The sequence below is a fragment of the Oculina patagonica genome, chromosome 1 (genome assembly GCF_052425735.1).
Source record: "Oculina patagonica isolate OP01 chromosome 1, crgOcupat, whole genome shotgun sequence".
NCBI classification, from domain to species: domain Eukaryota; kingdom Metazoa; phylum Cnidaria; class Anthozoa; order Scleractinia; family Oculinidae; genus Oculina; species Oculina patagonica.
Window position 1 is genome coordinate 7,962,122 of NC_135758.1, and position 11,890 is coordinate 7,974,011.

The 11,890-nt window shown below is 39.5% G+C and overlaps 1 protein-coding gene across 1 annotated transcript; it reads right to left on the minus strand.

Annotated features, from left to right (window-relative positions):
- LOC144654032 (neural cell adhesion molecule 2-like) lies at positions 1 to 10,084 on the minus strand. Its single transcript, XM_078514152.1, has 7 exons — positions 9,941 to 10,084; positions 7,474 to 7,668; positions 5,762 to 5,902; positions 3,909 to 4,205; positions 2,846 to 2,986; positions 2,025 to 2,177; positions 1 to 1,092 (listed from the first exon to the last, which is right to left on the minus strand). Exons 1-7 carry the CDS (start codon positions 10,002 to 10,004, stop codon positions 1,004 to 1,006), a joined length of 1,080 nt encoding a protein of 359 aa, XP_078370278.1. The 5' UTR covers positions 10,005 to 10,084; the 3' UTR covers positions 1 to 1,003.
- Positions 10,085 to 11,890: the final 1,806 nt, after the last annotated feature.

The window sequence follows — 11,890 nt, forward strand, 5'->3', positions numbered from 1 at the left end:
AACTAATTTTAGAAAATTTTATTTTAAAAAATCATCAAGAAATACTTTAATTGATTTAAACATGATAATTGTCAAGAACAACAGAAATGTATTTCGTATAAATTATTTTTAAATGTAGCAACAGTTTTTTTTTATTTTAAGTTAAAAATTTTATTTTCCTTGGCTAGTCAAAATCTGATTTATTACTTTAATGTATTGGTGGATGGAAAAGAGATGAGATTTCATTGTGATTACTCTTACTATAAATAAAACTAAAACTGTGAGAGGGAAATAAGTTATTATCTTACTGCATTGTACGTAAGCGAAATTCCTGCTTCATAAAATATCGCAATAGCTATTATTACTAAATCTCAAAACAGATTGTAAGTACGTTAGTAATACTTGGCTCAGCTTCACATTTTACTTCAATAAACTCGGAAATTATTAAGTAATTCCAAATCTAAGTTAGACCTGGTTCACGGCCTTACAATGCAGTAACACTAATTCTAATCCACTCATCTAATGCCTGGAAATCATTCAAAGTAACGTCAATAGTCAAGGGACTAATAAAGAAATTCCTAATCTCAACTCTATCTTTCACAAAAAAGGTCCTTCGAATTCCTGGCTTAAGGCACGATCTATCTGAATGAACTTCACAATCACTGCAAATTATTTCTATCCGTCTTGTGGGACGGGGCGGGGGGGGGGGGGGGGGGGTTCAAAAATGGTGGTTGAAAAAAATCGTTTGCAAAAGCAAAAAAAAGCCCTAATGACTTGCCTGCAGACATCAAAAAACCTTATCTGCAGGACACTGCAGCCGAATTTTTTTTGGAACAAACAACGACACTGACAAAAAAAATTGGTTATTTTGGAAAAAAAAAAAGATCTCCCCGCCCTCCAAAACAATTATTATGGTCCGTCCCTTAATGTCAATACCATGTAACCAAAGGCCAAAAGCCGGTATAAAAGTGCTAGGCGTAAGAAATAACTAGATGTTTGCGCCTAATTAATGTTATTTCTATTTTCACTGCCATATTGAGGGCCTCCACCAAATCCACATCAATGCTGGTAAAATGGTTGCCAGATAACAAGGACCCATGGTAGTAACAGCCACTGAAATATACGAAAATCGTGAGCATTATTAATAAGCAATGCAACCCTTAATCAGGCAGTTAATGCATGCACTTTCTGGCAACCTCGGGCCTTGCAACCTGCGTCTGAGAAAATTGGCCTTAATTCGGAAATGCAAGATCGGTCTCATAGCTTCTTAGCTAGGATATGTCCCATTAAAGCGGGTAATTTAATTTTTATGTGGCAAATATATTTGATCGTGTAGATGACACAACAATTATTTGTCAGCAGTCCAAAGTTAAGTGCGCCAGTAAAAACATTGGGTAGCAGAAATACGCACAGAGGTATGCGTGCAGTGCTTTGTGGGAGCTAAGGAGATTGGGGACCACATATTCTGACGCAATATTTTCCACATTTTATGTGACGAGTCGTCTACACGAGCAATTTTTGTATGTGATACCTGGTCACGTAAAAGCTAACTCGCCAGGTTTTCAACAAATATATTTTACACATAAAAATTAGCCAAGTTTTCTCATCTACACGAGCAAATAAAGATTGTGACATCAATACTGCCATATGGAAATTGCTCGTGTAAATTCGCCTTAAGGCAATCGTTGAGGTGTATATTTAAGCAAAGGTGCAAAGAAAACTTAAACTGGCACTGTTTAGACTAATTCTGTAGAATGTTTGGACTGTCCCTCTGACATAAAGTGTTGCCAGCCTAGATTGTAATACTTTCGATGGATTATTTCTCAAAGCTGTACGTAATATAAGATATTCAGAAACCGGCTGTGTATTTTTTAAGGCTAAATAGAATCAAGCAGGGAGTTTTACCGCAGTGAACGTTTAAACGTGGCAGTGATATTTGATTCAGAAACTGTTGCGGAGAAAGAAGCAATGTCACCAATTAATGCATAATAAACTATATCGAAAGCGGTCCTGCATGCATGGTTTAATTTAATATTTTCTCTCACCATTGGTAGAAGTCGGGGTGGAATTCACTGTAACTAGGAAAAACTGCTGACCAGCACCGTCACTTGCACTGCACGAGTAGTTCCCAGAATCCTCAACGGTTATGTTTTGGATCATGAGAATTGAATCACCCTGCAGTATGAAACGACCATTGGCTGTTGATGATAAAAACATAACAAAAATCATTTAAATTTTTAACTGATGTGGCTGTTAGACGCTGAGATCGTGATTGATTCAGTGATGTGAAACAGTGAATCAGTAATCTGAGAATCGATCCGAACGTGAGTATTTTATTGGCGATCATTTGTCTGTTATGACGTCATTTAGTCTGTCCCTGGTCTAAATAAGTTAACAAAGTGTTTCACATATCCTTCGACTGAACGAAACAGCTTCTTTAGACTTATGTCCCGTAATTCATTTTAATACCATGTTGTAACTGGTTTGAGAGAAAAAACTCTGAGGGCAAGTCTGATATAGCTTTAAATTAAAATATCGCACTTTGTGGGAGGCGAGGTGTGCTAATAGTGCGCCGCACTGCGGATCGAGCGGTCCGGGTTCGACACCTGGCTGGTTCACTGCGTTGTCTCCTTAGGCAAGACACTTTACCCTCATAGTGTCTCTCTCCACTGATCAGGTGAATAAATTGGTACCGGCGAATTCGCTGCAGGGTAACCCTGCGACGGACTATTACTAGTATCCCATTCAGGGGGGAGTAGAAATACTCTTAGTCGCTCTAATGCTACAGAAACCGGGATAAGCTCCAGCCAGATGAGCCACTTGGCTCGACAGCATGCTTTACCTTAACTTTTACTATCGCACTTACGTTTGATAATCACAGAAGATCCTGCTTCATTTTTCTTCCATTCAACATCCAAGGGGTAACCTTCAGCGCTGCAGACCAGGGCCACACTATCTCCAATGTAAGCCACAAGCTTCGCCTCCTTGATGGGAAACCTGACACGAACTGTTGAACGGAAAGACATCGTTTTCTTTTAATCTCTGAGTTAAATTTATAGTCTGAAGCGACAGCAGCTAGCTCCTGGAGGCACTGGCGAGAAGGAACGTCTCGCCCGCGCCCCTCGTCCAGGTGCTAGGCCTAGAAGACGGCTGCCACTTCAGACTAAAGGTGGATTTCCTCTGACGCGTTTTTTTTTTTTTGTTTATAATTTTTTTTATTTTTTTTTTTTTTTTTTATTTTTTTCTCTTTTTTTTTCAATAATGTAAGTCTAAAAAAGTTTAAGATTAACGTATTCTACCATGTGTGGCATGGAATCTTCCCTGGTTTAAGTAATTTGTCGAGGTATTTTTGGGTTGATATTTATCATTATGGTATGGTTGTTTCCCTGCGATGGACTAGCATCCCATCCAGGGGAGAGTAGCAATACTCCTAGTCGCTTAATGCTACGGAAACCGGGATAAGCTCCGGCTGTATGGGCCACTTGGCTCAGACACAGACTAAATGGTTGTTTCGCATCTACTTGTCCATTTTTCCTTTCAGCACGCCACTTCAAGATACTGTTAAGAGTGTAGAGAAAGGTTACGCTAGTATCTGGGGTGAAGACTTATATTTACGATTTCGAAATTATTTAAAATTTTCCGATCAAGTTATAAGAGATTGCTGCAATATATATCACTTGGGAAGTCCAGCTCGCGAACTGCTGAATAAGCGGTTAAGAGGCTAGGGAAAGAGGGAAAGCGGCTAAGTGAATATGTGATTAACTAACTCTATTGCTTTTCTTTTTGTGAGGACTCATAAGAAGAATAATTTTTTTATGGACCGGGAACACTACTTCCAATACAACTTTGGGGGGGGGGGGGACCTTTAACAGATTCACGTTAGTATTTTAGTTAGAGTTCCTATTTCTAACGCCCCGCCCAACTCTTACTGTGAAGATATGCAGGAGACGAGGTCACGTAGTATGGGAATCGTGAATTCGAATGAAGCAGCACTCGGATCCTGCACACATAATCTCCTCCATCTCTGGACTTGACAGAAGGTAGGATCAACGCCTGTGTGACGTCATTGGTTATTTTCACAGTGTTGTTACCCCTTAGGTATGTAACCTTGTCTATCGGTGTCGTCATCTCGTTGTTCTTGTGAGTGAGGTTGCAGTAAAGCGTCGCGCTGTCTCCCCATGATACTGTCAGGTTTGGAATAACACGAGCCACTGGCAGATCTTCCCCTGTCAAGATAATTTTAATTTTAATTTGGAGCGGTTTGCAAATGAGTGTCGCAAAAACCAAAACCAAAGTAATCACAAATCACTAGTTCAGAGAACCAAATAAACTCAAAGCAACGCTTGAAGCCGATGCAAAGCGCGCAGGAAAACGTGTGTGAGCTATAGTCATGATTACTATTGTCAGTAGTCCAGTCCCTGAACTCTCTCTTCCGCGCGCTTTTATATGGTTTGAACCCAGGCGCGCGAAGAGAGAGTTCAGAATAACTTGCATGCACATGCTCAGAACTAGACTGCTTGCAGTCTGTTTTTTTCTAGAAATTTGTAAGGCAGTATGAGGCTTAGGAGAAGGTTCAGTACGCGCGAGGAGAGACTGGGGCAAGACAAGAGAGCGCGCGCGCTCACCCCGCGCGATCGAGGAAAAACATGTTTTTTCTCGTCTCGCCCCAATCCCTTTCTCGTTCATCCGCAAGTTTGCGGCTCGCGTCTCTGCAGATTAGTATATGCGCGCGCTCCTTTGACCCTAAGAGAAAAGACAGACTACCGGTAGTCTGGCAGGAACAAAGATTTATTCTTTAAAACCAGTTTTATACCGGTAGTCTAGCTCAGGACGAACCAATCAGAAGCGAGGAGTGTGGCGTCACTTGTTTGGGACGCGCGCGCTGGGTAAAAATGCTCGCTCAAATGACGAATTCAACAACGCGACCAAGCGCGCGAATAAATGCAAGAAAAAAAAATTTTGCTAAATTTCATCCAAAACCAATTCAATAAACATCTACAAAATACTTGGAATAGTTGACGGATAGCGCTTTGTGTTTTGGCCGTTAGTTTTTAGTAGACACTGACTGGAAAGCTACGCTTTTTTAAAGTTATTCCGGTGATCCTGCTTTAGTACACGGTCGCGTAGTTGAACTCGTCATCTGTGCGCGCACGTTTTCAAAAGTGCTTCCAAATATGGTTTTTCCCCCCAATTTTGGGGGAAAAACTGGCGCATGCGCATGCAAGTTATCCTGGACTCTCTTGTTAGCGGCTACTAATTTTAGAGATTTTAGCGAGTTGGGCGAAAATCGCTAAAATTTGTACTCGCTAAAATTTGTCTCGGTCAAATTTAATACTCGTTAAATTTATGTACTCCCCCCTCCGACCCCAAAGAAAAACAAAATTAAACATAGCTGACTTGAAAAATTCTTCAAGAAATGGATGCCGGTGACTTTGTTATTTCTGGCAATGAAAAAATGCAAATGTTCGTTCAATTTTAAGTGAGTTTGTTCTGTTACTGAACATTTATCCTATCTTAGCTTTATGTTTATCAAAAACTAGCCTGTGAACGACAAGCGACAGCCGGAAATACGTGTGCATTGGCAGGCTCATCAAAAACTGGTTTACAGGAGATCACTGATTTTTTAAAAACTTTTCGGAAAATCGCTAAATTAAATAGAGTCGCTAAATCTTGCTCAGAAAAAATCGCTAAAATTAGTAGTCGCTAAAAATAGTAACCTTAAGGTAGTCTTGGGTTTACTATTGATTGCAACAGCGAGTTTAATCTGGCACTTCTTACTTACTTGGTATGACTCGTACGGTGAACCTATGACTTTGCGAACTTCCTCCTGTTGCAGACATTCCCTCGCACCGGTATTGTCCCTTATCATGGTCATCCTCTACTGTAATGTTCATGACGTGCAATGTAGCGCTTGTTCTGTTCCCTGGATATATAAACAAGAGTAACAGTATTTCTTTAGCGGCAAAGAGGAACACATTTACACTTAAGCCTCTCAGTTTACGGACACCTTCAAGCAGTTCACTTGGTCCAACGAGACTAGAAATCATATGAATAACTTCCTTTTTACCTTTTACCTTTATAGCCGGTAAAAGTTAAAGTTGCGTCGAGCCTATTCCAGGCCGGAGCTTATCCCAGTCTCCGTAGCATTAAGCGACTAGGAATATTTCTACTCCTCCCTGGGTGGGATGCTAGTCTATCGCAGGGTTACCCCAGCATTAAATTCGCCTGTACCAATTTATACACCTGGGTGGAGAGGGGGACTATGAAAGTAAAGTGTCTTGCCCAAAAACACATGCAACACAGTGACCCCGGCCAGGGCTCGACACCGGGACCGCTCGACCCGAGCATATAGCGTTTTAAAAAGCTGATGTTTAAACCATGTGGAAATAAAGATTACCTACCTACCTACCTACCTACCTACCTACCTACCTACCTACCTACCTACCTACCTACCTACCTACCTACCTACCTACCTACCTACCTACCTTCCTACCTACCTACCTACCTACCTACCTAGCCCAACGCGCTAAAGCGCTACGCTGGCGGTCTATAATAGGAACATCTCCATAATACGGGCACTCAGATATGCCTCTTTGGTGTCTATTAAGAAGCTTAACTATGCTAGGTTTCCTATGCACAACCTCTGCGCGGGTCCGTTCGTATATATGCTACTTCCAAAAAATATTCCTTTAGTAAATTGAACTCATATACATCTCTCCCAAGAAAAAACACCTTAGCTTTTTAACCCTTAAATAATTTAAATGGATATACCGTAATGATGTCAATCATAGAGAATGGCCACATCTTAAATTTAATAACCTCCAGTTCACCATGTTAGATTTTCGTGCTTGGGTTCGCTGTACAAGCGGTAAATGTCACGTGAGCTGCCGTCCGTGTTTGGCAGTTTACACGAGGCCCTTATGACAATCAATAAAAGGGTTCCACCACATTATTTTAGTTTCACTGCCTCCTCCAGTCTTTTGCAAATACACTGCACTCCAACTTTAATGTTTTCCAAGCTTACCTTCCCCCCTCTTGCCCTGCCCCTTCGCCAAATTAACAGAATTTGTTTGACAATTAGATTCATATAAAAACACTGTATTTTAGCAACGGCCGCTGCATGTAGACCCGTCTACATGTACTGTACTCGGCAACTTTTGAACGACGTTTGGCGTTTAAAGAAACTTCTGAACAATTTTAGGTTTACAGCACATATCAATGCGAAAAGTCAACGATTTCATAGAAAACTTCAATTTATGCCACATTCTTGAATGTTTATCAACCTTTTAAACATAACACCGTCACTTGACAAGCTATTTTTCATGACTGATGTTAGCAATTATTGTGAAGAATTCCAGCATGTAACGAGCCCAATTGGCATAGGCCTAGCTGCATGTTTGCTGGCTTTCGACACTTTCAAGGTCTCGAGTAAACTGGTACGAATTCAATTCTTCTATGATTCATCCCAGTTGTAGAAGTAATCGCTAGTCTCACCTTCGGTCTCGTTCGTCTGAAAAACTCTCTCCGTGTTGGCAATATCAAACCAAGGATCTCCAATTTCCTTTCTTCTCTGAAACGTCACCCTTAGTGGAGACTGTCCATTGTCACCAACAATAATGCACGTGAAATTGACCGCTGATCCACTGAGTACGAATGCGTCGTTCGGATACGGCTTGATAATTGTCACAGCTAGAGGAAGACAACATATATAACAAAATGTCTACTTAGCTCAGAATTAAATAAAACTCTTTAAACTGCGAGGATTTGAACGGCATGGAAGTATCGCTTGAGCTGTTTGCGGCGCATGCGCTTTAATCCTGTTTAACTATGGTTTTCCATTTTTTAATTGAATTTTATGTTCTTTCAATTTCTTTGAGGGCAGTTTTTACCAATTTACGTTTAACTTCTTTCTGCAGACTCAATGCATTCATATGTTTTCAATGTTTTAATACGTGCCGCCACAATATAAACGCAGTATACGCGCGCACGTAAAAATTACTTGCCAGTGGAAATGGATTCAAACTGAATAAATGATCCTCGCAGTGAATTGCAAGTAAAGAAATTGCAAAGAAAAAAAAAACAGAAAAAAATTCCGGCTTCAACGAGATTCATATTAAAAGAACGCCTTGTCATTTTTATGCAGTTCGTCTCCATCAGAAAAATGCACCTCCATGCATTTGTTTCCTCAGCTTGCCACTTGTGCTGGTCATTTCCTGGCCCAAATCGGTGAAAACGCGCAAACAAAAGTGACGCAATTTTTAAACCCGCCAGTTGCACAATCGTGCGTAACTGTACGTGCGTACCCAGTATTTAATATTCATTTCACTTTCCGGTGGACGCTTTGTGTGTGTCCAAACGTGCTGGCGTTTGCTACGAATGGGACGTTGCAGCATTGGGCAGTTAGGTCGATGGGATATGCCCCTAACTATATATTTCGTTTAATTAATATTTGCACTGGATGATTTGAAAATGATTAAAAATTGAGAAAATGTACTATACTTTTACTGTTCATAACGCACGACATGAAGATCAATTGTTTTTCCTGAAAGGTTTTTGGGTTCTTAAAGTATAATCCGTATCGATTTAACCTTGCTTGTCAAGTCAGAAAGCCAAGATAAATGCCTCACATTGCTTCATTTCTAATTTATTTTACGTAAATTTATGGTTCGCATGAAGCGATACCCTAGCAACCTGATTTTCTGCCTGTTCGGTTTTCGGCTTCATTCAATTTTTGTTTGAACCTCCTGTCACCTGCGAATGCAGTATCTATATTCTACTTTTTCATGTTTAACATAAATGCTATTGAAGCTATAGCTATAGCCACCCCACAGTAGCAATATTCGCAAGCTCTGCAACAATCTTTAAACTGCAAAACCAGAGATTGATTTTAACTTTAAAAAGTCATCATAAAGAAACATTGCATATGCAAAAACTTGTTTTAGCCCAGCCAATAACATTATTTAGATATGGGGAAAGATTTGATGTTGGCATGACACGAACGAATTGAGTATGAGACAACCTGTCACGTCATGTTAGTATATCTTCGAAGAAAAATAAATTCTAAGCCAACTAATTTTCTTGAATGAGTTTTTTGACAATGCTAGTTTAGTCGTATATTTTTCACATAAAACTGCGCTATGATGGTAAACCTAGGCAAGTTGGAGTTAAATTACGTTATTCAGCATCGGTGATGTCGCTGTACGATATTTTGTGTGCATGAAGAAAAGGGGGAAACCACTAAAAATCGGTAGTTAAATGGATCGGAACATAAACAAAATATTAAATTAATGTTTTATTTCATCCCCGCAATTACCATACCCCTTAAACCTCCAAGTGTTTAAATGGTCAAATGTAAAAAAAGCTGAAGACTTGAATTGGTAATTGCTTTGAGTATAATATATTGCTAACTTGTGTGTGATCATTTCTTGAATACTGACGTGATTTTTTTCGAAGCGCACATGCATGTCACGACACACGTGCATGTGAAGGAACACAATTTGTGCAAATCGCAGCTGAAAACGTTTGAGTTTTCTTTGCATTGCGTTGGAGTTTATATTAAAGTTGTTAAAACTAGCCCTAGCGTTGCAGAAGCTAGAGGAAAATTGGACTACTCGCGTATGATATTGAAACTGAGACATACATGTTGACAAGCATTAGCAAAAGATGCTTCATCGTGCACAAATCCCTTTGAAAAATCCCCTATTTTTTTTAAAAAAAAGCTCCCATTAAAGGACAATTATTATTTTTAGAACTAGAATTTCGCCGATTTAACTCGACAGCTAGCAAAACTCTGAACTACAACCGCACGCAAAAAGGGTTTAGTAAAATATACTTGCACGATATTGAATCTACAGAGGGAATTTTTTGAAGTGAATTTTTGAATGATTTTTGTATCCGACATTTATTTGCCTTTTTAGAAGATCATGAGTACATATAGTTACGTTTCTATAATTAAACCTACCTTCCGCAGATCTACAAATGTAAACCAACAAAACCAGGCTGCAAAAAAGCGCGCAATTTGCCATTTCTGTTGTTCCTGTTCTTGTTCTTGCCGCTCGGAGCGAGAAAATGTAACAACAAAGCTTAACGTGTCTAAACCCCTGAATTGTCTACGCTGTTCTTGTAAAAACAGCGATGACAGACTCTTGAAAAGCTCGATTCTTAGTGGCTGATTTTGCAGCTTTTAAAACAATGGAATAATTAAAAACAAAGCTGTTTAGCATAATAGTTATGTGATTTGTTGTTGTTGCCTTATTCATAGCCGGGAATAAAATAGTTTTAATTTCGAATTCACTCTTTAGTTTTCTTTATTCAAGGTTTAATATTTCCGATATAAAGGGGTAGTATCGAGTTATATTTCCTAGATTGGGTGAGCTTCATTTGTTTCTGCACGTTCAACGATTTTGACATTTGTTATCAACTGATTTAAGACAGCTACAAACTCAACCCGACTTCAAATGTTTTTAGTCTCGTTCACAACGCATTTAATGCATTAACCTCTGGGCTAGGATAGTGCAAGATAATACAAATAACAAAAGAAAATGAAAAAAAAAATTAAAAAGAAACAAATCGATAGACCCGGGTTATCAAAATAACATGTTATCGATTTTCCGCGAAAATCACCGCTTTCAACCCCTGAAAAAAGAAAGAAAATTACTTTTACAGAGCTTTTTGTGATGCATGGGTCAGGACGCGAATTTTGTTAACTTGTAATTGACTCACTGGGAAAAAGAACACAGGTATTACTTTTTTGAAGTGCTTTTTAAAAGGCACTATCACAGGTCATCGCTGTGAGGAGAGAAATTACGATGATTTAGTTTGATTTTAGTTATTCGCATTCGCTGATAAAAACATAGAAAATTCCAACATAGAAGTTATTGTTTTGGTTTTGAAATACATGTAGCAGGTTAATGTTCCAGTTCATTAACCGTAGCAGTCACCTGTTGTTTTGTTGAAGATCATAACTGAAATTAGCGTTGAAGTGTAACGGAACCCGCACTAGCCTTTTGTATAACTGTTATCTACCTGCACTGCTTTGTAAGTGATTAATTTTGTAAAAGTGAAATTCTGTTATAGCCAATAGGCCTTTGTGAAATGTATTGGATAATTCTTAAGTTAGATTATTTTATGACATTACCTAATGTGTTAACATTGCAGTTTCCGCTTAAGTAGAACTGCACTGTAAATTATCCTTGGGTTACTCCCCCGGTGGTGGGACGCCGGTTAGACGAACATCCCGTTAATTTACTGCCGGTGGTTATGTTTGTTGGATTAAACCTTATGTTGGATTCAAGTCTGCCTGTTCTAGTTGGTCTTCGATGATAATATTCCTGTAACAGATCCTGGCCTTCCCGTAGCAAGCGTGTGTTTCCCCCAGAGTTGAAGTGCTATAGAGACATTGCAGAAATAGTCTAGAGAGCCAAAAAAACTTATTATCACAGTGGTGCCGAGAAGAGTGGTAGTTACAGCGAATTATCAGAAGACGTTTAGAGCAGTCCAGAACGGAATGTAACCCCTTGGAGCGACTAACGAAGGATCGCCCAAGTAAGTGCAGTAAATTTGATTCATGAAGAAGTTTTCAAGAAGAACAGTAAACCGTATTACTTGAGAAGCCAGAAACATTTGTATTCACACACAAGTACCCCGAAGGGTAAGGCTGATGCTTGTGTAAATTGCGATTTGTCATTTGACCAGAGTGAATCAGCTACCGAGTTGCGAAGAGAAGATTTTAGTAGGGACACACCCGACTCTCGCGAAGAGAGGCCTCCTTTAAACCGTACAAATTTGGAAACGGTTGACATTAGCCTTGACGTAAGTGCTAGTGGACTTTCGGCGACGCGCGTCGACGACATTTATTGTGAACAAGAAACAAGTTCATCAACAGTGGAAGAAAATCGCAACCAGAGAACAA